Source organism: Gouania willdenowi, chromosome 3 (genome assembly GCF_900634775.1).
Source record: "Gouania willdenowi chromosome 3, fGouWil2.1, whole genome shotgun sequence".
In the NCBI taxonomy this organism is placed as follows: domain Eukaryota; kingdom Metazoa; phylum Chordata; class Actinopteri; order Blenniiformes; family Gobiesocidae; genus Gouania; species Gouania willdenowi.
In genome coordinates, this window is record NC_041046.1 from 35,910,375 (window position 1) to 35,938,050 (window position 27,676).

General features: G+C 39.4%; 1 protein-coding gene across 2 annotated transcripts in view; it reads left to right on the forward strand.

Moving 5' to 3' along the window:
* The window catches only part of fbn1 (fibrillin 1), a 95,692-nt gene that overhangs the window by 13,842 nt on the left and 54,174 nt on the right, over window positions 1–27,676 (forward strand). For both annotated transcript variants that reach the window (XM_028443317.1, XM_028443316.1), the window contains 15 exons: window positions 150–245; window positions 2,593–2,688; window positions 13,021–13,218; window positions 15,032–15,157; window positions 16,106–16,231; window positions 19,582–19,734; window positions 19,829–20,128; window positions 21,081–21,236; window positions 21,324–21,443; window positions 21,557–21,682; window positions 22,259–22,381; window positions 24,394–24,516; window positions 26,205–26,357; window positions 26,865–26,918; window positions 27,480–27,605. In XM_028443317.1, the coding sequence (XP_028299118.1) occupies window positions 150–245; window positions 2,593–2,688; window positions 13,021–13,218; window positions 15,032–15,157; window positions 16,106–16,231; window positions 19,582–19,734; window positions 19,829–20,128; window positions 21,081–21,236; window positions 21,324–21,443; window positions 21,557–21,682; window positions 22,259–22,381; window positions 24,394–24,516; window positions 26,205–26,357; window positions 26,865–26,918; window positions 27,480–27,605 (2,076 nt within the window). The remainder of the gene's footprint in view (window positions 1–149; window positions 246–2,592; window positions 2,689–13,020; window positions 13,219–15,031; window positions 15,158–16,105; window positions 16,232–19,581; window positions 19,735–19,828; window positions 20,129–21,080; window positions 21,237–21,323; window positions 21,444–21,556; window positions 21,683–22,258; window positions 22,382–24,393; window positions 24,517–26,204; window positions 26,358–26,864; window positions 26,919–27,479; window positions 27,606–27,676) is intronic.

Genomic DNA, 27,676 nt, shown 5'->3' on the forward strand with positions numbered 1-27,676 from the left:
TTTAACTGAAGTTTCTTAAGAAATAAAGCTGAACCGAACCATAATCAGTTATGTTTGTGTTGTAAATATAGTGTTGCTGTAAATACAGTAAATGGTTGAATTAGTTTTGATAAATTCTGTCTCTGTTGGTGTTGTTCTTCTGTCTACAGTCCAGAATTGTAACATTCGCTGCATGAATGGGGGAACGTGTGCAGAGGACAGCTGCCAGTGTCAGAAAGGTTACGTGGGAAATCACTGCGGCCAACGTAAGCATCTTCATTACATGAACTTTTGCATTTTCAAACATTTACATACTGTTAATGTCGGAAGATACACGTAAGACCATTTAGTTTTCAGCAAAAATGTTTATTTTGTTTGCTTGTCAAACACAATAAAAATGTATCAAAGAATATTAAAACCAACTAAACAATATTGTTTATATCAGAGTGCCTCAAACTAAAACCATTTTTAACCAAAAAGTACAGATATTGTATGATCATAATGAAATGCTTTCAGAAACGGGGACATTCAAGAAATTGTGACCTAATATGCGAGAAAGCCTGTTTATTATTAGGGAACTATCTGTACTTGGTTTCAGTGAAGGCAATAAGAATAATCTCTTTGTCCCAATAAACCTACCAATTTCACATGACGAAGCAGAAATAAAGGCTGGAGATGAAAACGTCCTTTTATTGGAAAGGATCCTCCAGCTCATGGCATTTCAGTTCTACTTACAGTTGGCAGGAATCAGGTTTTTGAAATCATTGTTTCCCCTACAATGAAATCATATTTTCAAATATCTGTAATAGAAAAGAATTAGTGGGGATAACACTTAAAAAGAATGAACTAGCTTTGATCTGACTTAAAGGACAAAGGGATTATTGGTGACATCTAACAATGGCACATCAAAGGTGCTTCTTTATCGTTGAAATGTCATACTTTATTATTTGAATAGAATAAAAAAAATTTAGGTCAATCATATGTATTAAAAAACTTTTTCTGAAGTTGCAGTAAATAATTTACCATTTGGTTAAACCAACAGTTTTTATTATCTTTACCATAAATAAAGACATGTTTTCACTCACTTTCAAAGCATATATCATTTTGAGTGGAGCGTTGCTAGGCTACACAAAACGTTGCTTTCAGTAATATTTTTCACAGGTGTTTGTTTATTTGTTTGTCAATTAGCAGGATTAATTCAAAAATAGTGAACACATTTTGTCAAAATTTTAACCAATGATAGGCCTTACGCCAGGGCTTTTCAACCTCGGGGTCGTGACCCCATGTGGGGTCAACTGAAATTTAACTGGGGTCACCTGAAATGTCTAGTAATTGATGCAAAAATAATTACTGATTCAAAACATATAATTTTAAATCTTTATAAATATCATTCTTTTTCAAATTTGTAGATAACACACACATCTTAAACAACTGTATTCTATACTTTCAATAATTAATTTAAATCCAGTTCAAATAAAATACAAATAAAAATATCTTTGATGGCGCATCTTGTCACTTTTTATACCAATCCTGGCTATTCTGTATTTGTTACAATGTATAACAAACATTTGAATTTTATTTTGGCAGTCTTAAGAAAAGCAAAAGACAGAACAAACAACACTCTAACTTATCAGCCCAAAGTGTGGAGGTTGAAGCAAAAGCTTATAAAACACCTACCTCATCACAAAAAACAAAACAAGGCTCTATAGATGAAAATTTAAAAAAATAAAATACATTATAATTATTAGGAAACTAATGTTACTAGTTTTACAATACACATTAATGTATATTCGACACAGAGTTTTATATATATATATATACACTTTATACATTTACATCAAACATATACATTCAAGCATTTACATACATACATACACATACATGTATTGTTAATAATAAACTATTTAATATTTACTACACAAATTACATCAATTAAATTGATCAAAAAATATTTATTAAAAAAAAGTTTTTGTGGTCGCCAAAAATTTTCAAAATGGTGTCACGATCCAAAAAAGGTTGAAAACATCATGGAAAATTCCATTAAATCTTTAAGGTGATGTGAATCAATCAGCTGATTCTGGATCAGTTTCAAAGATGTAAAAATCACTATCTCTAATCATTGGTGTTCATAATTCACCCATCTTTATGAAATATGACTCAGTTGTTATTATTACTTATTATCTATTGTTGTAAATATCTGTATCATATTTGTATATAATTTGTATTTTTGTATTATTATTATTAGTATTGTCTATCCTACTTTATTTTTTACTACTGTAATGTGTGTGTATCTGATCCCTATTTTTAACAGTCTTTTACTTAATTCTACTCTTATTTAATGTTTATTTTTTTTTGTTAAATGTTTTATTCTTTTATTTGTGATTTTTTTCTGTGGCTGTAACAAAAGCAATTTCCCCCTGGGATTAATAAAGGCATTCTGATCTATGATTCTGATCTATGCTTATAGAGACATTGTACTATGCCTCCTGGCTGTCGTAGAGCCAAAGAAAACAATAAGGAAAAAAAGAAAGCCATAAGATTTACATAATCACTGTTATATTTTGCAGTATGCTCTTTGTGCTGCTTTGTTTATGTTCCTCTTCTTTTCTCCAGCGGTTTGTGAAAACGGATGTCTCAACGGAGGAAGGTGCGTGGCTCCCAACAGATGTGTGTGCACGTACGGCTTCACCGGCGCTCAGTGTGAGAGAGGTGAGCAGCTCTCGTTATTTCCCTGACTCACTGGACATCACCCTGTGGCTGCGCTCCACATTCCTCCACTCATTGTGTTTCCAGGACTCACATGCTGCTTTGGTGAAAACGTGACTCAATGCAAAACATGCGTTGTTGTTTATAAGTCAGCCCCTGCTCAGTGGTGTCATCGGCTCCTGGTATGGAGCTTATTGTGAAACTCTTGCATGTCAAGCCTGACCTCAGAAATGACCATTATTTTCCACATCCGCTTTGGGGAATGTGCTGTGTCCAAATGTGTCATTTGTTAACCCTACGTTCTCTCAGCCTCTTGTGGTGTCTTTCTGGCAAAGCCTCCAAACGTATACAAACTTGGTCGGCTTGTTTAGTGTGTGCATGTGCGCGTCCGCGCGTGTGTGGAGACCTTTTGAGGTCAATGCTGTGACCTTGTAGAACTAATATTTGAATTGGTTGCAGAGCTTGTAATTAGTAACCTCTGTGCTTTAGGGACCAGTCTTTGGGTCTCACTAATGGGGTCACTTTAGTTTCCTTTAATCCTTCACCTGTCTTCATTCCAAACTTAAGGGACCGGAAGTATAGTGAGACTCTTGTGGAATTTTCCCAGCATTCAGTCTCTTTAGGCTTTTCAGTGAAGCCTTCTGTCCAACTGCCTGGGTCGTTGTTCAATGGTGATTTGGTTTGTATTAAGGAGAGTAGAATGTGAACTGACTCACTGTCAGCTGCTTTCTGATTGGTGCTTGTCTTGCCTACTCTTGTGATAGTGTCCTTGTTGATTGCTTAGGCTACCACAGCACCACAAAGTCACCTATGGGGAATTGGTCTGGGATGTTTGTGCCTGAGGAGCCAAAACCCACCAGCAGAGATTTTTTATTCTTTTTTTTTTTAATCTCTGATTGTGTACAATTTATAACAGACATTGTTGTCAACAAATTGAAGTTGCCTGCAATGCTTACAGAAATGATAACTAACTTATGAAGACTTTAATTTAAAAACATCATCTGCACTTAGTTACATACAGTGTTTGAAAGCAAATTTGGATTTTGATTAAGTTATAATGATTTGAATAAGGATTGCGAGTGTTGCAGGACGATTCGGGTGCATCCCCCCAGAAAATGTTTTAATTCATAACGCTCTCACAGGCAAATTTTGTGAAGTAAAGCTAAAGTTTTTAGTATTATGAAAAAATCACTTCATAATGGTTTAGCTACAGTGATATCCTTTAGTTTCATTCGGAGGGCCAAAGTTGAAAAAGTTCTGTTTCCTCCCTCCCTTGTTATTCCACATTTTGTAAAAAGTCAGCTTCAAACGGGCGAGTTGGATTTTTCTCGCATGTGACGTCACATCACGGAAACTCCTCCTCCTGACAATCCTGGCTACTCCTCCTCATAGGTAAAACAAACACTGCGGTTTAATATAGAATATACATTATACTTTATTGTCATACAGTATATGTAATTATGTGTTCTCTGCATTTTACCCGTCCCTGAGGAGCAGTGGGCAGCCACGGTGTAGCGCCCAGGGAGCAGTTCTATTTTTAGTGACCGTCATATTGCCTTGTATTGCCTTTGACAAGATCTGACGTGTTTGTGACCCAATGCGACACAACGGTAGGACAAAACAAATGATTATGATTTGTTGAGCCCTATTCTCCCGTCTGGACTTAAGCATTTTATTACACGCCTGCAGTTACACGCTTCTCTCCTGCGCATATTCTCCGGTCCAGGCTCCTGACGCCCACCACGCGAAAATCAACCAAAAGCGCGTAGTCAATGAATGAAGGCGTTCTGAAGCAAAGGAGGCGGACTGGGGCATGATGTCATTTTTTTGGGTTGCCTAGATATCACGGAACATGGAGTTTTCCCAACACTTGTAAATGTCATTGAAATCCGTTAAAATGATAAAACGCACTTTTAATTTGAAATGCCTTCATTGATTGTAACAGGTTGTTTTGATCAGATTGCTGCAGTGTCAGGACTGGACACATTTTTCTATCCGAGCCACAGTAAAAATCTCTCTTTTTCCCCTCATATTAACGCCAGATTTACATTGGTTTGTGTGGAAAGCCTGTCTATTAACTTCTTACATTCCTGCATTCAGAAATGATCAGCGCGCATCATTATCGTCATCCGCGCACATTAGTCGTCATCATCATCATCTGTGGCTTCATGTTGTACACAAGTGTGCAACAATTATTACAACGGTACCGATTAAAACAGGACAAACAACAGGACAAACATCCCCTACATCACACTGTAGGGGATGAACCCTGTATTTTATAATTATAGTCTAGTTTTACTCATTAAGATTTTAGTCAACTAAATCTGTTTCAAATATACAGTAAAGCACAAGAGTTTATGCATCTTTAAAAAACGATTCAATTACCATTTATCAACCTGATATGGAACAATAATAATCTTTGTAAATACACAAAGACAGACTTGATGTGATCAATACGTAAGACCACGAGCCGTCTCATGTCCGCAAACACAATCACCTTACTTCCTATTGCATCACTTCCTGGCTTGTCCTGCCTTCCACACAACTAAAGAAGTTTTGATTAGATACCTTTTATAAAAAATGTTCTAATGGGATTTCATTCTATGTTAACTTAACAGTTTTGATTAGTTGAGGAATACATTCATAGTATTTTTAGTCCTTGTCATAGTCTCACTTAAAAATGTAGTTGACGAAAACTATGATGACTAAAGACACACAAAAAAATCTCTTAAACTATGGCTCTTTGTATCTTTTATCAAGCATTTGGTCAACTCAAGTGAGTTTGTAAATGCAGGCCAAGAAATGCGGTGACATTTTGGATTGAGGTACTTTCATTGGAATTTCCTTGGCCCAAGTCCATCACCTCCCAGAGGAAAGTCACTGTGCAGTGCACGCACATAAACACATGCATAAACTAAGCTACAGGTACACACACACACACACACACACACACACACACACACACACACACACACACACACACAGAGCTGTGCACAGCTCTTAATACAATTCACAGAACCGTTCTCCATTTATGGCCTGATGCTATCACATTAGAAGGAACACAAGGATTCCACTGACATGTGGTGCAAAGGAGAGTTCCACTTTGGCCTCAGTCGTTAGGAAATGGCTTCCATAAAATATCACTGCTGCGCAAAAATCTGTGTGACTTTGAGCTGTACATGTGACCCATATTCCAAACACCAGACACAGCTGACGGCAGTGGGAACCATTAACATGCTGTTTGTATGTAATGGTCATGGTCAGAAATGTGATTTAGTTTGGAATGTGGAATCGATGAGATGTTGCTGTATAGCTCCTGAATGGATGCAGCTCTCTTTGCTCCAGCTGTGGAGTCATTCAACCATGAAGCAATAAAGTTTGAGCTTTTTGGTGTGACGCCACACAGTTCACTTGGGACAGCACAGCGCTGGAGGACCAACCAACACGTGACAAACAGTCAGAAAGTCAGCAGCCAGAGCACAACAGGAAAGTCAGTCAGTCAGCTGAGGGGCTTTCTGCTCCTTTAATGCTTCACTGAGTTTCCCCTACTGGGCTCTGTTGAGTCCCACTGCAGTATGTGCATGCGTGTGTGCATATGTGTTTGTGTGTCTCCTACGCAGTTGAGAAATAGAAGAAAGACAAATGATAAATGTATCTTTTCCTAATACATCCATATAAATCACACATTCTGAATCAGAGTTATCGCCTGTGCTGTTGAGTGTAGGAGCCCCGACGCTGTTATTTTGATCCCCTACGGTGTGATGTCGCCCCCTACAGTGTGTTTCAACAAGTGTAGGGGGCTTTTCTGTTGTTTTTTCCTTTTTCATTCGGTGCCGTCGAAGTAATTGTTGCACAATTTGACGCACAAAAGAGACTTCCAGGGGTGCACGGGTAGTTTTGATTCTTTTTTCTAATCTTCATAACTGAGAAATAAAAACATCAGCTGCATCATCTATTTAATACAGGCCATTTGCTCAGATGCTCCCGTCTTCACCTCAGTACCCTGAGGACCCCTGCAGCTACTGTGTGCATCCTCCGCTTCGTAACCCGTAGTTACCTTTCAATTTAAACACTGTGCTTCAATTGGACGTAGCGTGTAGCGTGAAGCTGCCTGTCATGTTTATTACTCGGATCATTCTACATTCGCACCCACGGATGTGAATACTGTTGGGTTGAAACAGGTTCGGGTTTAAAGAGGCATCGGCTTCATTTGGGTCGTACTGGTTCTGGCCGTGTTCTGTCGGGCCCAGGCTGGGTCAGGTCTTCTTCTTTCGGCCGGATTAAAGCTTTACTGTGTGCATCCTCCGCTTTGTAGCCCATAAATACCATCCAGTATAAAAATAATCTAAACAAAAACTAAATAAAACAATTGAAAAATATAAAATTATTGTGTGGAGGGTGCCCTGTGTCCATAACAGTACCAATATTACTGCTGGTCCCACATAATACCTCATGTGAATTTGAAAAGTGCATCTTTTGAATAAAATGTTATATCTAGTGTATACAGTGTCTCTATTTATTTGTCGACAACCTATACCGAGCATGAGTAACTCTCTAACTACAATAATCATGACCCTTCACCAATTCAAGCAAGTAAGTTCATTTTCATTTATAAAGTGCTTTTCACAGATAAAAATCACAAAGTGCTGTACAAAACAAAGATTAATTTAAAACAACAGGCCCAACATCATAAAAAGGATTTAAAACAACAGGAGCAACAACATAAAAGGATAACAGAAGTTAAAAATCCATTAACCAAAAGCTTTTCTGAAAAGCGAACGTCTTCAAATGCTTTTTAAAAGAGTCCACACAGTCAAGCTTACAGAGGGTACAAGTCATTCCAGAGTCTGGGCGCTACAACCCAGGTTTTAAAATAAGTTCTAAGGATCTTTAGGAGTAAGTAAGTAAGTAAACTTTATTTATATACTGCTTTTCACAGACACAGGTCACAAAATGCTTTACAGTGAACACAATTAAATTCAAAACAATAAAAAAAACACAATCATTAAAGCAGCTCTATTGGCTCTGGAAAGTCTGTTTTAGAAAGGAAGTCTTGAGCTTGTTAAAAGTCTCCACGAAATCAAGGGATCACAAGGACAGAGGAAGTTCATTACAGAGACAGGTTTTGTGACAGGTTCGAGGGACCATTAGCAGATTTTGGCCTGAAGACCTCAGACTCTGAACCGAAGTGTCGGACTGGATCAGATCAGTGATCTAATCCGGAGACTGTCCGTGATGCACCCTGAAAGTCAGGACCAGAATTTTAAATTTCACTCTGAAGTCAACAGTGAGCCAATGGAGAGACTTCCGACCAGGAGTAATATGGTCTCTCCTGTTGGAGCGGGTCAGGAGCCTCGCTGCAGAGTTTTGAACATACTATAGGCGGGTCAGCTCCTTCTTATTTAGGCAGGTGAACAGGCTGTTACAATAGTCCAACCTTGACGACACGAAAAGCATGAATAATAGTCTCCTGCTCAGTTGGGTGATTTTACACAGTTGAAAGAAACAGTTCTTTAAAAACTAGGAGTTCTTTAATAAATAGGAGACCCTGGCCTGAAGACTGAAGGCTGTAAATAACTTTAGCTTTACTTCTCAAAATTTGGCCCTGAGAGAGTTATAAATTTAAAATTTTTCCGGGGGGTGGGGGTGCCTCTGGATTCCCTACAACACTCGCGTGGCACGCGATCCCACTACGCTGTGAAGGATTCCTGCTTAGAACCCTATGAACTGTAAGTGAGGTGTCCTCGGTTTACCTGCAGGGAGAAGACTGGGAAAGGGTGGAAATGGAAAAGGTGAACAGACTTTTGCATGTGTACAAATAGTCTGGAGTTAATCCAGGAAACTCTTCTGACCCACTTCCTGCCGGGCTTCCCTTCTCTTTCACACCAACAATATTGTGTGTAAGCTCACTGGTCATCCAAGAAGCCAGGATTTCTATTGTCTTCCACAGTCTGCTCCTACGTGCTTGCTGCAATATTTGCTCTTCCAATTGATTTTCAAGAGCAGTATTCTGGGTTTTCAAGTTTTGGTGGGACCCAGGTTGGGGTTTGGGGACATGGTATGACATGTAGTGTGTAATGGACTTGTGCAATTACTTCCAGAAGTACAGAACATGGGTGGATCCCCCAACTGTATGCAGCTCACAGAGAAAAAAGTGGGATGATGAATAAAATGACACAATTTTTCTTCCATCTGCTGTTTGCCTCTCCCTGTTTACCTCAGCTGACTGCTGGGACCATTGTATTTGCTTCATTTCACGTCTGTTTCTGTCCTCTACTTAGAGCGTTAATAAGCAGGTTTGTTGGTTGTGTTTGTTGGTGTGCACCGTATATTCTGACAGTAATCAGCCACAATCCTGAACCTTAAGAGGAGATTCATACTTGTTGCACAGTCTGCCCTGCTCACTTATGTTGGCGCCATGTAAAAACTTTCTATTGCTCCTGTAATTGTTATTTTCTCCTTACAAGGCTTTCCTTTGTAGTCGTGAGTAAGGCACACGTGTTATCAGATGCATCTTGTGTACTGCTTTAAAAGCAGCTTGAAGAACTGTTTGAATTATTCAACCTCATGTAGAAGTAAAAAGAGTGACTATAAACAGATAGTTTGGTAGAATGCACATTCGATAAGAGTTAGTCTTAAAGAAGAATTGAATCACTCTTGTCAGCACAAGCTTCTTTCATCTATGCTCACTTGCTGATTTTAAATAATCACTGTCTGGTAAAGTTTTTGTTGTTGTTTGTAGATCATTGAATAGTGTCATATTTCTGTTGTATTGTTATCTCTATTTACTCGCTCAGAAGATATATTTTCCTCGAGCCTTATAAGTTTTACCCATGCACTCTGTGGGTTTTGTATTAAGTGTTTTTAAAGCAAGACTAAATAAAGAAGAATCACGAAACCACTTCTTTCTTCCACCCACACAGCCATCGGACTGGCTGAATAATCTCTGGCCCTATTTCAGTGAAACCTCTTTGAAGCTAAATGAGGATTTTTTACTTGCAGAATCTAAAATATAAACACACACCGATATAAATATGTTCTTTGGCTAGGTAGATCTTTTACATAGCTCGCGCTTGATTTACCGGTACTTATATTGCCAACGCCGGTGATAACAGGTGCAAAATGGGTGAAGATCGCCATCTTTGAATTATCAATTCATACAAGCAGGTGAAAGACAACATTGGAGGCTTTCTGTGAAAAAGTCAATGCTGTGGGGAAAACGAGAACACCAGATGAAGTTCAGTAAAGACAAACACATAAAATGAAGAACAAGGAAAAAAATGAATTTTTGATTCATTCATTCCTGTGCAAATAAAACGGATCTGCACATTTGGTGCGATGCACGTAAAAATCTAATAACCTTTGCTATACCACTCCTGATCACATGGGAAATGTAATTCAGAAGCAGGAGGGGGAGGAGTTTGTAGTCCTTACTGAACAGCAGTTAATAAAGTAAAGTGAGGCAGCATTATAGAGATCCTCCAGAAGAGATGCACAAAGACAATTAGATTAGAGAAAATAATTATATATATATATGTAATTCTTTCATTCCAGAAATGTTGATCGAGCAGAAAATTTGCGTCCGCTGCGTAGCCTTTTTCACCATCTTTTCTCATTCCGTGGTTGTCCAACATGTGGTTAGGGCGTGTGCACGTGACTCTCACGCAGTAAATATTCCCTCGCTCAGGCACCAAATCTAATCAACTGCAGTCAAGTGAAGGAAATGTAAGCGCAAAATCGGAAGTGACAGTTTTTCAAGCTAAAATTACTGGAACATACATAAAAATTGACTAAAACTCCAAAGTCCAGCAGTAAGAAATCAGGGTCACTTTATAGATCAGGGGTCCGTAACCTCATTATTAGATTGGCCCAGCTTAGCAACCAACCACTATCACCTGTATCACCCTGTTTGTAAAAGCTTATAATGAATTATAATCTAGAAATAGTTTGCTGTGGAAACTTTATCCCACTTGTCATAATATACATCACATGATAAATATCCCAACCAAAGACAGTGTATTGCATTAAAGATTGATAGATATAGATCATTTTGTGGTGAAACATGAGGCGCAAGTTGGAGCTTCACTGGTGTTTTGGTCAAACTGGAATACATGCCATCTGATGAATGACTTGTGAGCACAACTAAGTAACAATCAGACTGAGTCACCAGTTAAAATGAGTCACCGGTTAATTTCAAACATCTCTCAAGGCACTCATCACATATTTTACTGGTGTTCCACCTCATTTTTACCGGCAGTGTGCCTCAGAATGAGTGAAGTTTTACTTCATGAACAACTTTTCTTTTTAGCAAACTAGTGAATACTTGGTTACATTTGCTAGCAGTCTTGCTCTGCTCCCTTTGCAGGGCTTTATTTCCACTCCCACACAGGACCTGCCAAAGATCCAAGTATTTACAGTCTGATAAACACTCTTGCTCACTTACATATTTGGCATATTTTTGCATTTGCATGAAGGATCGTTCCCACTTGGAGACGTGATCCTAACAAATGAGTCGGATTACTTGATGGTTAGATGGAAACAGTTGTTCCTCTTGGTCAAATATGGAATAAAAGTGCATCAATTTGATAAAATTGCCTTTTCAAACAGACTGGCTGGTTTCTTGTTCAATCAGTGACAGAAGCTGAAAGAAAACGGTCTAAAGAGCCTCATGTGGTCCTGGTTTGCTGACCCCTGTGCTAGACTATGTACAGTGAGAATTAACTCGAGGTTAAGCTTAACTCTCTTTCTAAAAGTAAGTCCTTAATTCAGGGTCAACAAATGCATGATTTGCGCTGACCTAGGTTTTTAAAATAAGGTTCTCTCTGTGGTTTTAGTGTGTTGTGCTAAAATACAGTCCAGAGGCAGTTCCCAGGCATTATGAAATGCCTGCAGAACTCTCGTAAAGAGCTGCAACTATAATACTACTAATCAAAGTTATATTTGAGTAAAGGCACTTTATCTCGCTGAGCAGGCGGGAGAGAGTGAGAAAGTGAGATGACCCAGTTCTGTTTAGCACTGCGCTGGTGCCAGAGGCTGCAGAACCGGAGGAGGCTGTGTAGTGCACGTGACGGGTCTGGGCTGGGCCCAGGTCCACATGGGAAACACACAATGTCTCGTTTGTTTTAAACGACTGCACTGCTGGACCTGGTCTCGCTCTTTCCTTTTGCTGTCTGTTGTCTGCTGTGAAATGTGGAAATGATTTTTGGTGCTGGATTGTGTCCAGATTTTTTTTTTTTTTGACACACACACACACACAGACTCTTTCCTTCTTCCCCTATCTCCTTTTCAACATCTTTCAATACTTGACCTGATAAAATGAACTGATTTTCCTGAAGCCTGCATGGGTTAGGGGCTAAAAAACTGTAATTTCAGAGAAAATGATGTGAGGGAATAAAGAAGCATCAAGTGAATGAAGTCTAGTAGAAATAGAGAATCTTGATTTAGGGACTTTCTTCACATTCTTACATTTATTATGAGGTAGTAAGTTTTAATTCTGGGCTGCTCTAAAGTTCTTTTTTTTTGGCTGGGCAAAGTGAGACTGTTTATTATTTGGGATGGCACACCAAATATATGCAAAAACATTACAGTAGCAGAAAAGCAACCTTAAATAACTGCAAATATATTTTAGCCATTATTAATTTGAGTCTTTGTATTCACTTGAGAAGACTGCAATATTTTGAAATAACTGCTATATTTGTTAGACAGGATCAACCATCTCTGATTTGAGAATAATCCATACATCTGTTCAAATAGATGATTGGGTAAAGCATGGACAGAGTTTCCACTACAGAACTCTAAGGTAGAAGTTAGTTACTATTTTCCAACAGGATGCCTTACCAGTCAGCCTCATGAGGTTTTTGGGGTTACAACCTTTTCCTTACTTGGAGTTTTCCTTAAAGAAAAAGCAGTAATCTGCTTGACCAAAATGGCTTAACCATGCAACCAAAGGTTTGACTGTCCAATGCTTACCAGGAAGTCATTTATTTGACTTGGTGTCCTTGTTTGTGGTCAGTATACTCTCAGCCTACACACCACTCCATAAATGCTTTTCCAGACATATTCCCTTCTGTTTAATGACTTTCACATACAAAGCACCTGAGTGCTAAACTGATTGAAATGCCAAGAGTACACAATGCGTTTTTAAGGTGTTTTTTACGAGTCTCCTCTGCAGCACTTTCGCCATATGAGAATGTAACTGTGTTGTTGATGTCATACAATATTCAACTTTCATTTACCTTGCAGTCATTCACTCAGACATTTACCCGACTTAATTTAAAATAGAGTGAAATATAGCAGTTTTTTAAACCATAAACCCCTTCTGGATCTCCTCCACAGACTACCGCACTGGGCCGTGCTTTGCCTCTGTGAATAACCAGATGTGTCAGGGTCAGCTCACTGGCATAGTGTGCACAAAGACTTTGTGCTGCGCCACCGTGGGCCGAGCATGGGGTCACCCCTGTGAGATGTGTCCCGCGCAGCCACATCCCTGCCGCAGAGGGTTCATACCCAACCATCGCACTGGAGCATGCCAAGGTGAGCTCTTAGTTGTCCTTTTTTGGTTCCTTTATCTTTTCATTTTCTGTCACGCTACCAATTTCAACTCCTGAGCCTAACCCTGGCTTCACCCCTTTCCCTCCATCGTCCCCTCATTTCTACTCACCGTCTCTATGTCCAGAGGATTAGCTCTAATTGCATCAAACTAGGGTGGGTGGCAGTGCCTCCCACATGTGTGTGGAATGCCAGCAGAAACCCGCTGGGACGGGACTGTCAGAGTCCGTAACACGGGTCAGAAGCGGAGCCACGTGGGAGAACTGCTTTCTGGAAACAAGGCCCTGCTCCAGACCCAAAAACATCAGAACCTCTGCAGGGGATGCCTACTCCAGCCAAGACCCGAGGGAACACAGAGTTCTCAGACACAGCACCGGGTCACAGCCCCCTGCAGGAACTTAGCCTGAGTCCTGTGTTTCATCTGATTCATTACTGAAAATTACAGTCACTAATCAGCATACAACAGAGAGAGAGAGAGAAAAAAAGGCTCAAACTGTGATAAGATAATAACAACACACTTGTGAGTGTTGTCATGAATATCTTACTTGAGAATAAAACCTGTACAAAGAGACAAACAACCATTCAAACACTCCTACATTCATGTTTCTGGACTGTTAGAGTAGCTAAAGTAGCCAGAAAAAACCCAGGCAAGCACTGGGAGAACATTCAAACTCCACACAGAAACGTCCAATGAAGGGGAATCAAACCCAGACCTTCTTGCTGTGAGGCAGACTAACCACTACATTCCTCTTTCTCTTTTCAGTTTTCCTGGTCACTTTCTTGATTGCAGAAAACTCAGATGCTGATGATTTAAAACAGTGCTTCATAACCTTATTGTAGAAATGAACCCTGCTAGCTTCATCAGTGCATTCACCAAACACTTCATAATTGGAAAAATGAAAAGGGATTTTTCCACCTTCATTTCAGTGAGGGTTATGTTCTTATATTTTCCACCTCCATGCAGCTTTAAGAAGTGTTCCTTTAGTTTTGCCAGGTCTAGATTGGAATTGGTCAACTTGGCATTGCAAATCATGCATTGAGGACGCTTACTGCCATCACGCTCCTTTATGCACATAAATTCATATTGTACGTATTTGTCCAACCAATTTATGTTTTTGCTCGACATAGTTAGTATGAAGGAATTGAAAGATTATGAAAATCCCAAATGATGTGATCATCTACTGCCAACGAGAAGTCACGAATATTATGAGTGTGCTGGACGGAACTGATACACACAACAGACTAATTTTTTTTTATAAATGAATATCCTATAATAAAAATGTAATATTGTTATCATAATTTATCTTTTAATAAATAGTTCATCATGGAAATGTATTTTGTGTAACACATTTTTACAGTGTGCGTCTTGACTCGTGCCAAACTCTGAAACTGACTCAACGAACTTTCATTATTATGACATGACACCTGTCATTAGTATGAATAAGGTGTCATGAAGGCTGTCATTAAGTGTCGTTTACCCTTTGTAACCCTAACCTTAACCCTAACCCCAATAGATTTCTCCACCTAACCCCAAAAATGCCACCATAGCTCCAAAAGTGTCATAATTTAGCGAAAGCTGTCATCATTTAGCGAACGACACTTAATGACAGCTTAATGTATCAGCCTTCTGTATAAAACTTAAAGTAAAGTGTTAACAAAATTCCTTTATTTCATTACCAATCTAAGATATAACAGATTTTCTCATAATGTGTTATTAAAGCCTGTTAAGCGAAAGAAATTAACCAAAATTGAGGGAGAAAGTTGGGCATTTAGAGGCTTACCTTCTCTCTATGTGCAGATGTGGACGAGTGCCAAGCCATCCCTGGCATCTGTCAGGGAGGGAACTGCATCAACACCGTGGGGTCTTTTGAGTGTAAATGTCCCGCTGGGCACAAGTTCAACGAGGTTTCGCAGAAATGTGACGGTAAGAATTAAGCAGCCAGAACAAGTAAAGCTGTGAAATGTCTGACTTTCCATGTCAGAGTGAATGACAGGGCAGACTAAGAAAAATATTTTCAAACTTAGAGAGAGGTAAAACCACAAGTGCTGATGTGGTTCACTTTACCTCATTGGTTTTCTGATTACTGGTTAGTGGGAAAAGGCCACACGTAAGCTGCTCTTTGCGCTTCCCTTGAAATAAGTTTAATTAAACCAAAGCAGCTCTCTGGTTCCTTACTTTAATTCTCTGTAACTCCTAATCGTTCAAAAGAAAAGCTTGAGTAATTTTTATCCTCAGCGTGTTTATTTTTTTTTAGGAAAAACCCCCAATTGAAGAGCTTTGATAAGATCTAAGAATAACACTTATTCTTGCTTTAAGTGTTTAATATCTCTATCCATCCATTCACCCACTACTTAGAGCTGGTTTACCAGATTTGAATTTTTCACTGATTTTAGATTTTTTGTCATGATTGTGGACATTAAGTGCCTCTTGCTACCATTTTGATATTTCTGCCTAGTAAAACTGAGACACAAGGCTTCGAAGTATCATGTTTTACTCCCACAAAGGCCTACAGTAGGCCTGTAAATTCTGGATGATAAATAATTGCATTTCACAATTTCCAGACCAACTTCTGCACAGCTAAAATAAGACTAAGCAAAATGTTCTGGCACTCATTTAGAGTATATATATGAGCTATTTTATGCCCAGAAATAATTGCCGGAAACTTCTGGCCTGTGTTAAAGAACCTTCAGCAGTGCTGATGTTAAGTTGTAAGTTTCAAACATACTTTATGATAATGTGCGATTGGTGCTCAATGGTAATAAAAGACTTTAACAATATGTGAAAATATCTCCTTTCAGTAACCCTCAACATGTGTGTGTGTTTTAAAGTGTTTTCTCTGTGTTTCTGATTGACTTACATTTCATATTTTAGATCTTGATGAGTGCTTGAACATCCCTGGTCTTTGTGGTGTGGGTGAATGCTCAAATACTGCTGGTAGCTACTTTTGCAAATGTCCTCAGGGATATTACACCACTGTGGATGGCTCCAGATGTATAGGTGAGTGCTTTGCATGATTCAAAGAGTATCCATTCATCTATAATACATGTTGTCACATTTAGAGCCACAAATAATTTGAGGGAAAATTATGTCACAAATTCTACACTAACATGCACTGGACATGAACTTACATACAGTACATTAAAATATTTCTCTGCATTTAACCCATCTCTGAGGAGCAGTGGGCAGCCACAGTGTAGTGCCCAGGGAGCAGTTAGGGTTAAGGGACTTGCTCAACATCCCACAGGGATGGCCCAGGTGAGATTTGAACCAGTGGCCCTCCGATTACAAGCTTGCTTCCTTAACCACAAGACCACCACTCCCCAGAATAATTCAAATTCTCAAAAAGAAACGCCAGAGGAGACTTTTACAAATAGTGCTTCTCCACTCCTGCGATGGACTGGTGCCCTGTCCAGGGTGTCCCGCCACCTATCTCCTGATGACAGCTTGGATATGCAAGCAGTGTTGGAAAATGGTTGGATGGCTGGACACTCCTTCTGTCAAGGAAAATGTAAATTATTAGCTTCAGGCAGCAAAACTATATGTAGCAACTTCAAAGAATAGTTCTAGTCATCCACAGTCAGCTACAACTTGTAAAAGTCTTAGACTGAAAGTTGGAGAAGTTTTCACCTTCACACAAAGCTTGCGGCCACAAATACACAGGGAAAGTTCTTATTTGTGCAGAAGTGTACAGAAACTTCATTACGTCAGACCTGAAGATGTTGCTGGAAAAACAGGATCAAAGATGTTTTCAAGTTTGCGAAACAAGTTGAACTCTGTCACCAGAAAAAGAACGGGTGTTTGAGGAGGGGGAAGGTGATGGCCTGAAATGCATATCTACTTGGTGGGTCTGCATATTCAAGTACCTGTAAACATCTGAGGGTGTTGTTCCCAAGGCCAGACTAGAAGCTAGAGGCTTTGAAGAAATTAATAATTGTAAACTCCAGAAAGACTCAAATGGTCTGTGTCAAAAGAAATGGCAACTGCTCTAAATTGATGTCAAAGTAGCCTTTCTACAAGGTAAATAGTTGACCACCTCCCTGTGGAAGTACAGAGCTCAGGACAACTTTGGAAATTTAAAAAAGTGTCTGTGGACTTGCAGATGCTTCTTTGTACTGGAGAAGATGAGAGCCACAGTGTCACGAGTTGATCCAGCTGTGTTCTATTGGCTGGATTCCAATGTGATGGGAGTCCTTGCATGTTATGTGGATGACTTCATTCGGGGTGGTTCCGAAATATTCTCTTCAACAGTCATTCCTCACTTGAAAACAGTTTTTCGAGCTGGATGCAATGAGTACAACAACTGAAGTCAAAGATCGGCCAAATATTGTGAATGGCAAGCAGATGATTTCTTCATGCTGGCAGCCAATACAACACATGCCACTAACATTAGGAAACAGCGGTCAAGTGACCTTAAGATTTTAGCACTTGGTAAGAGACAGTTTCCTCCATCTGGTGTTCAGTGTCTCCTCAATGGGCAATTTTCCTGATGGAGGGACTCAAGGTGGACATTTGATCATGTTTCAGGGAGAAAATGGAAGATTCTCACGTATATGATGGCAATCGAAGACAATAAGGAAAGTCGTTTGTAGTACATTTGCTTGAGAGATGTTATCGATACTGGTGTTTTTTCAGCCAAACTCTCCTGAGAAATAACCACAGGTGATGGCACCCAAAAAGTGTTGCCCGATGTACGTGTGACAGATATTCATTCACTTTTGGATGCCATCAAATCCACAAAAGCTGTCATAGAAAAGATGCTTTGCCTTAAAATAATTGTTCATTTGTGATATATGTATGTGGAAAAGTGAAGAAGACTGTTCCGAAAGTAAAGCAATGGCTGAAAGATTATTGATTATTGAGCTAACAGTAGTTCACCTATTTATTTATTTATATATTTATTTATTCAGTTTATTTTCGACATGGTTGCATTCACAGAAGTTTTTTTTTTTTTTTTTTTTGTGCATGCCGAAAAAGGAGACGAGAGAAGCATTTAATTATCCGAGTCCTGTCCCCTGTTTTGAACACAGAAGATTTACATCAGAGCTTGTCTCTCTGGTTAAACATTCTTTGGTTCTGAACTCAATTTCATTTTTTTTTTGTTCGTTTTTGTGTAGGATTTATTCACATCTGTAGTCAGTGTTGTTTTTTTTTTTTTTTTTTTTTTTTTTAGTCCTCCTCTCCATCGTTGTTCGTGTCGTCCTTCTTCCCCGTAGATTTCATTCCCAGACGTTGTTTGCCTTCCTCCAGTCCAAAAGAAAAGTTAATCTTCTGCCGAAGTTCCTTGAATTACCCATGAATTGTAAGATGTTCAGTCAAGGCTTTATTGCAGAAGTTTGTGCAAGGCTCATGGTGCAAATGTGAAAAAGTTCACCGCCTCAAAGAACGAGTTGGTTGGGTCTGACCACACCTTGAATAATTTCAAATCGGATCGCGTTTCCCTTATCTACTATCCACCATAGATCTTCAAAATGTCGCCCAATGTATCTCTTCCAATCACAGGGTGGGTCTGTTTCACATTCCTAAAAGGACAATTAACAAGGTTTGTACTGTAGATAAAGTAAAATACACAGCAGCTGAGTGAAGAAGGTGCTATTTTTTTTCTCCTCACACTATTTTGGCTTTTTACCCTCTGAAATCTCTCCAACAATCCTGTAAGGAGAAATGGAATGAGGTCAGAGGCCTTGTTTTGCGCTCTTTGCACATAATGAGGGGGCTTACCCTTTTTTCCCCCTAATAATTTGTTTTTTGGATACTATATTTGAAAAGAGTGTATCTTGCATCCATGCATGCATGGATCTTGTTGAAGAATGCTTTGTTTTGCATTTTCACCTAAAACATACCAAGAAACATTAATTTGCTTGTGTTGGTACATGAAATTAAACACACTAATATGCAAACACTTGCTTAAACTACTTAAAAAAAAATTAAATTGTGACAGTCTGTGTTAATTATTGTCATTGAAACATTGTTATACTCCCTGTGTTAAAATGAGCATCAATTTCTTACAGTAATACTGATTAAGTTAGCTTTAAAAAGTGTAAAGTAGACTTTTAAAACTGACACCAATGAGACTGAATCGCCTCCAGCCAACTCTATTTGTGTAATACATTTCACAGTGCAATCATGAGTGGCAGCGTGTTTTTTCCTAAGTGCCTGAGTGTGAAATAACATATGATGTGTTAATGTAATACACAACTTGAGTGTGTGTCACTCTAACATACAGTGCCAGAAACTGCAGAATGAACAATATGATGACATAGTTTTGGATCTTGATGCTCAGGGAGTTCATACTATAGTTTGTCGTGTACAGTGACTTGAGCTGACTCCCACTGTGCTGTTTCCCACAGATGCTCGTGGTGGGTACTGTTACTCTAGCCTGCTGAATGGGCGCTGTGCCAATCAAAACTCCCAGCTGTTGACCAAAATGCAGTGCTGCTGTGATAGTGGTCGCTGCTGGTCCGATGGGTCCACTCCTGAAATGTGTCCCATTCGTACAACAGGTGGGGATGGACACGGACACTTACCATCAGTCTTTCCTTTTGTTGAGTTTTATTGTTTAAAAGCTTGAGGTGACCTGTGCTTTTCACATTTTAGAGGAGTACCAGAAGCTGTGCATCCAGACGCCTGATGGGAATGGAGGAGGAATAGTTCCTGGTCGTGTTCCTGGAGGCCCTGATATACCTGGCATCTACCCTATCCCATATCCCGGTCCAGGCCAAGTGATTCCAGGACAAATTCCCATTCAAGTGCCAATTCCAGGCCAGGTACCTGGTCAAACTCCAGGACAAACTCCAGGACAAACTCCAGGACAAACTCCAGGACAGATACCAGGACAGTATCCAGGACAATATCCAGGACAGTATCCAGGACTTCTGCCCCTACAGCCACCTCCAGGTGAGCACTCCTTTTATTGTTACACCCATAGGAGAGGTTTCAACTAGTGACTAATAATGTAAACCTTTTCCTGTATGTGGCCAGTAATTGTCCTCTAACCATGTTTTGTTGCATTGCATTTGGCCATTGGAGAAAAAGAGAAGAAAGTTTTTAGTTGCTGCTCTGCATTTGAATGTGCTAGTTGAGTAAGATTGCTCAACGTTGCATGGTTTAGTGCAGGCCGGGAGGATGAGTGGAGAGGGGAGAATAGTTTACATGCCAAATGGAAGCATATGATGCCAAGTTTCCTTTACCATTATATTAGGGAGTGTTGCCCCCCCCTTTATAAATCAAGATAACTCAGGGTATTTATTATTTAGTTCATTTTCTGTTCACCTTATTTGGAAAATTCCTTTTTCTACTCCTGGTTCAAACATACATTTTGACACTCATACAAGATCACAACATATATTATTTACATTATATCATAATCAGTATAGTCCCAGTTTGCATTTGTAATTGAAAAGTCACTTCTATTGACTTGCGAATTGATAATTTTGCAATCCCAACCGAAGCTCCGCCCCAAACTGCAAGCTCCAGTAACAGGATAATAAAAAGGAAAATATCACGGGTCGAAACCATGTTCTTTCACTAAGGCTGGTTATTTTTTGTTTATACACAATGACCTGCCATATCTGGTTCTCATTTACAATTCTGCACTCCACACTCTGATATATGTGTGCATGCAACAAGCCAACTAGCAGACAGTGTGCATCAGACAATTTACCCTGCTACAAGTTGAAAAAAAAAATCTGAATTAATGATAAATGCTCCCATTGGGCATTAAAAACAAAACAAATACAACCTATGAACATATAACTTGTTTTTGTGTTTGTGTTGATGTCTCTGAAACCCTGCCCTGCTATGAATTGTTGATCTGCTAATGATGTATATTTGTGATTGTCTTTATTAGGTTCTGGTATTATCCAAACCCAGAATATCACCAACATGTGCCAGGCTTACCGCAACCTCTGCCTGAACGGCCGGTGTATTCCCATGTCGGGCGGCGTCGGATATCGTTGTGAGTGCAACATGGGTTTTAGGTTAGACACACGGAGTGAGTGCATTGGTGAGTTTTATGTTAGGCTACAAATTTCCTGAAATTCATCACCATCTGCAAGTCGAAAGTAGTTTAAGCTTCACTTTTACCCTCCAGATGACAACGAATGTGAGAAAAATCCATGTCCACATGGCGATTGTGTGAACACCCCAGGCTCTTACATATGTCAGTGTCGACCAGGCTTCCAGTCCACAGCAACGAGGACGGCGTGCCGAGGTGACTTTTACACCCACACACACACACACACACACACTCACTCACTTACATTCACAAACACTGGAGTGCTATTTGTTTTGTATTCAATGTGCTTTTTATTTGTGTTTTGCCAGATCTTGACGAGTGTGTGGCAAATGGTCGTATCTGCAACAACGGCCGCTGTGTGAACACTGAGGGAAGCTTCCACTGTGTCTGCAATGCAGGGTTTGAAATCACACGGGATGGAAAAAACTGTCAAGGTCCGTCAAGTGGGAACATCTGTTTATTTTGTCAAGATTTCATTGGTTTTATTCATTCCCTTACTTGGTCTGGGCTTCACTTGTGCTTTGAAATGCTGTAAAACTAAATATTAATTGAGATTAATTTGTGTTTCGTATATACTGAAATCTTTACCATTTTTAATGACAGCTTAGACACAGAAATATTTCCTATTAGCATAAGCCCATTGCATTAGTTGTACTGCCAAAGATTTAGGCTTAGGGAAGAACTTTTATGACGCCCGTTACTCTTTCGAAAGTGGTGTTTGGATTTCACTTTTAAGATGCATGTCTAAGAAGATAAACATTTTATTGTCCAGCTTAGTTTTTTATGTTTGATTGACTTTTCTAAATCCAGAAATGATCATCTCATACATATAGCAAAATAATACTGCGTGTTTTAAAATCTCTGAGTAAATCTACATCTGACAACATGTTTGCCAAAAAACATAAACTTAGTGTGTGTGTGTGTGTGTGTGTGTGTATAAAATACTATTGTTCCATCCTTAACCAGTTTGTGAATGAGCTGCTGAGTCTGTTTTTTCTCTTCTTTCACAGACCAGGATGAGTGTTTGGTCAGAAACATGTGCCTCAACGGCCTGTGCATTAACGAGGACGGGAGCTTCAAGTGCATCTGTAAACCTGGATTCTTGCTGGACTCGAGCGGACGCATGTGTGTCGGTGCGTAGTTTCCAGACTCTCTGAAAATTGGGATCACATTGTTACATTCACACGATTTTTGACTACTTTAGCAAAAAAATATTTTGAGTCAGATTCTTTTTGATCTGCCTTTTGATCACCTCTCTGGCATCTTAACAGTTGACTTACACCAGCCTCAGCACACAGGGCAAAAATCCCCCAAAAATCCTTGGGAAAAATCCCTTTGCATCTTGGCAGGCCAGCTGGACGAATGAATAGGTGGGGCCCGCCTGTTTTGAGATTTTAGCAGATAGTCTTACCCAAACTTTCCCAGAGTAGACAGAAGAAATGTATTTGGCCTTCTTTCTATATTAAAAACATGTATTGTTTAAGAAAAGGTTTTAGATATTTTCACAAAGATTTAACTGCTGTAATAGTTGGGTGTCGACATGTCCCCATTTAGTAGAAAAGACGGCAGCATTTTCTCTCTAGCAAAGCAATGAGAGGCGAGGATTTACACTTGGTTTATTCTGATGGTTAACAAACAGGAGGCTGCAGGATAAAGCTGAGTTAAGATGAAATATGAAAGAGAATATTTTGGAAAGAGGGATGTGACTTGAGAGGGAAATTTAATTAAAAACAACCCGGTATTCCAACCTCTCGTAAAAGTCAGTGAATTTAAGTTTGTGGGATGACGTCATGGAACAGTTTTGGTGAATTGTGACACTTAGGATGGAATGTAAAATACGTTTTGAAGAAGTACGCATTTGAGGCAGGATAACGTTTTCTTAGTGCATGCAAATATTATTTGATGTGGATTTATTTAGTTTTGGCTGTGAGGTTTTTATACATAAATCTCATTTTGATTAAAAGTTTTTTTATGGGTTGGAACTTGAAACATACATAATGTACCTTTTTTCTATTAACAAAACTAACCAACGAACATGGTTTTTGTTGTTTTTTAAAACTGTTGAAAAAAGTTTTATTTTGTTTTTAAAATTCTATAATTTTTCTCTTTTCAAAATAAAACATGTCCACGGAGCACCATGCTCTGTAAGGGATTAGAAAACCGACTTTGTTCCAGGGAAGGACGTGTTTTATATTGAAGGAAGGATAGTTTTCACCTGCAGTTAAAAACCACATTATTGTTGAAAATCTGTTTTACACTTTGATAGTTAGATATGAATGCAAGAAAATGTAATCTTTGAATGTCTTTCTAACTTAAAGTCAGAGTAAAGCAGAAATAAAAGTTTGTCATACCACAGAAACGTGTCATTGACCACTGAGCCAAATTTGAAAGATGAAAAAAAGCGTGAAGTATAAAAAAATTAGGTCTCAAAGTCATGGAAAAACCAGCACTTCTCTCTGCTGTGAGACGCTGGGGGGCGTGTCAGTTAGAGGCGCTGGAACCACACCCACGCGTGGGAAGGGCACCGCCTCTGTGTACTGTGTCTATGGGAGAGAGCAGTGTTGGTTTTCCAGAAGTGCTCGGATCGGGCCAGCGGAAAGGTCTGCTCCACCCGAGTCCGAATATGTGCATCTCTCCCGGGTAGAGTCAGAACTGTGCCCACTAGAGGCGAAACACACAACCGTGGTGCAAAAAAGTGCTAATTTCATGGAAAACATGGCACCAGCGGACGCGTTTTATTCCCCTGAGTCCGTATATGTGGTTTGTTTCCAGCTAGGGGCCGATTGGCGCCCGCTGGAGGCCGTGGAAGTTTGGTGTGCTTCAACAGCAGGGTTGGGTTTATGCTAATGATGGCTCCGTTACTTAACGAGGCTATGATTTCTGACACGCCCATAACACCCTGAACACAGAAATTTGAAACAGCCTAGCTCCACAATTACATTCTAAATGGTTGAATGGCTTTGTACGGAATACATTATGACCTATTTAATGTCAGAATTTGCTTTACTCTGACTAAGGTGCACAGCATGGTACTGGTAACGGCCCAAGGCACGGTGATTGTCCTTGTAAGATGGCCGAATGAGCTCCTACTGAGGATCATCGCCTTATCTCCAGGTTGACGGTACATTTATGTATGTGTTTGCAGACATTGATGAGTGTGAGACTCCAGGCATGTGTATGAACGGCCACTGCGTCAACACAGAGGGCTCCTTCCGCTGTGAGTGTATGGCCGGGATGGCAGTCGGCCTGGATGGGCGAGTGTGTGTCGGTAAGGTGTCACTTTTGTTTTTTGTTTTTTATCACACTTTTGCAGTAACGGTTAGTAAACTGAAACACTGCTATTTTAATATGTATTGTTTAGAGGTGTGCATTGCCATTAATTTAATGATACGATATATACCGATACTAAACAATACGATATGCATTATGATGTCAATAATTACAAATTTCCCCTTTACAAGTTCAAAATAATTTGAAATACCATTTTTGTCATTTTATTACTTGTGAGAACAAGTAAATGGTAGCTAACTGTAATTCAAGTACCAATATCAAAAACAAGTGGTGGTGTTTATCAAACTGTCAAATTGCATTTTTGAAAATAAGATTCAGATTCTGTTTTCAAAAAAAAAGTAACCACATACATCTATAAAAGGGCCCAGTATGTTATATAAAGTGCAATCAACTTCCAAGCTAAAATGCATTGAGGAGTGACCGGGTGTTTACGTGCTATGCATATGTTAGTGCAATAAAAAAAAAAAAAAAAATTTAAAAAACATGATTAAAAAAAAATCGACTCAGATATGTTTTGGATCGATACAGTAATCGTGCTGTGAAATATCTCGATATTGCCAAATAAATTTTTTTTCTTACACCCTGAGTATTGTTACTCTTAAGCTTTATTCACACTGTAGATACTGGTTATCTAAGCTCATTTTGGGATACAGTTATATTAAAGGCACACTGTGTAACTTTTGGCCACTAGGGGGTCTAGACCTGTAACTTTCACATCATTCAGAAAAGAAAAGAAACCACATTTAACTCAACTATCATGGCAATTAGTGCACCATTAACCCAACCTGAAACTACCATAGTGTGCTCTTTTGGCTGTAAACAGAGGCTAAACTCGTTTCAGTAGCCCACAACAATGGCGTTGGGTCGGGAAATGCCCGTATGTTGTGACGTCATGTGGGAAGTATGTATATCTGAGCCTGTGGTCACGTGACTGCCATAAAGTGAAATGTTCTCCAGGCATTCTCCAGGTCACATGACCTGACCAAAGTCTCTCCAAACTTACATGGTCGGTATTTCAAGAGGGAAGCCACGCTTGAAGAATTGATACTGTCAAGCGCTGTATATTGGCCTGAGGAATCATTTAAAATAACTCATATGGGTCAACGCTTTAGGTCAAAAAGTCCACAGTGTGCCTTTAATTATTTAATGTCAAAACCATCTAATCAATATTGTTACTTTTTGCAATCTGCTGCACTGTAGTTGTAATTTGAAAAGTTTGCTTGTAGTACTTGTATTATGGGATTATGGGCACTATTATGATTTATCAGAAGCACTTCCAAATTATATGATGCTATAAAAAGACCTTACAATTCCTATCATTTGAAAACAATTTTCATGTTTTTCAGTTTTAACATTTTTGTTCTCCTGCTTTAATGAAAGTCATTTGTGAAGCAGATCTGTGGAATTGTTTGTGCACATTGGGAAAGGGTTGAGATGCTGCTGCGTCTGTTTGTCAGAATGATATCAGTGCAGAAGAATGCCTAAAGTCCCTGGATATTACTCAGACAGAACAAGCGTTTATTTTGTCAGCAGTGTTGTTTACTGGGTTTGTCTTTCGTTCTCTCCCTCCGTTGCTTCTCATTTGTTGCTGCTTCTTCAGCCTGTCTTTCCTCATCTGCGTTTCTCACAAACGCGTGCCATATATTTCCTGTTCCTCCAAAACAGACACGCATATGCGCAGCTCGTGTTACGGTGGCTACAAGCGAGGGCAGTGTGTGAGACCTCTATTTGGAGCAGTGACCAAGTCAGAGTGCTGCTGTGCCAGCACCGACTATGCCTACGGAGAGCCCTGCCAACCCTGCCCACCACAAAGCTCTGGTACAGATCTATGAAATTCTCCGCCCTCCACAGATGTGCACACGGTCACAGACACACACATACAGCTTGTTTTTAATCCAAAACACACTTCTGAAGGTCAGGTTGACCTGATAAACTACTGCATGTGTTCTACATGGAATCTTGGATTTCATCAATGATGGAAAAGTAGCAATAATTTTAAGTTTTACAAGAAATCACTGGAAGCCTCTACATGTCCACACGCACGTACCCCAAAACACACACTCACTGCATCTAGTCTCTTCTCATTAGACCTGCCAATTAAAGATTCTATATCAAATGAAGGCTGAGCTGTGCCACATGAAACGACTTCTTTATATATGCACGTTGGCCTGATGAGAAAGCATGCCAATGAGTAATAACATGGTACTAAATACTTTGCTTTGATTTTTTTCCCCTTTAAATTCTGGTAAATAAGATCAAATTCTGGTAAATGAGATGCTTTTGCAAATGCTGTGATTTTGTTCCTCTTTCTGTGTAATCTTGCAGCTGACTTTCTCGCTTTGTGCCCCAATGGCGGCGGTATAACCGGTGATGGAAGAGGTAATTACAAGCAACTTCTCCTGGATGGGTTGTGCTGACCTTTTAAAACAAGGATTTTAAACACATCTTAGTTGTAGTTAGTAGGCCGGACGAGGGAAATCCATGTTTTTGTGAAGGAAAAAAGCACAAATTCCAAATTGTGGCTCTCGTATAAGAAATATTGTGGTTTAATTTAAGACTCCATAGTGACATGACTTGCAGTACATAATGCATCACACAACCTGTTCAAGGCAATAGGTTGATATAGACGTGTGTGGGCTCATTTTTTTATATTTTAAACACTCCATCATCCATTAACATTAAAAAACCTAAAATGTTACCTTATGGATGGGGGGTGGGTGCATCAGCCTTTATGTTAATGTTTTGTTGTTTTTTGTTCCTTAATAAATGTTTTGAAAGTCAATAAAAACTTAAATTAAATTTTTTGACTTTGAGCAAAATCTTTCTGCCAGTCAGATTAGATGAGGCTTAATTTGGCCCACGGACCTTAAGTTGGACACGTTTACTGAAAGCACTTGTGTATTTTTTTTCATGTATATCAAATTCTGATTGTCCTCACAGATATTAACGAGTGTGCACTTGACCCTGACATCTGTCAGAATGGAGTGTGTGAAAACATGCTGAGGACGTACAAATGCACCTGCAACGAAGGTTTTGAGGTGGACCTGACAGGAAAACAGTGTGTCGGTAGGTCTTTGTACAACACCGCTTAGATACGTCATCGCAATAGAAGTGAGGTTCTCATTTCTCCGTGTGTT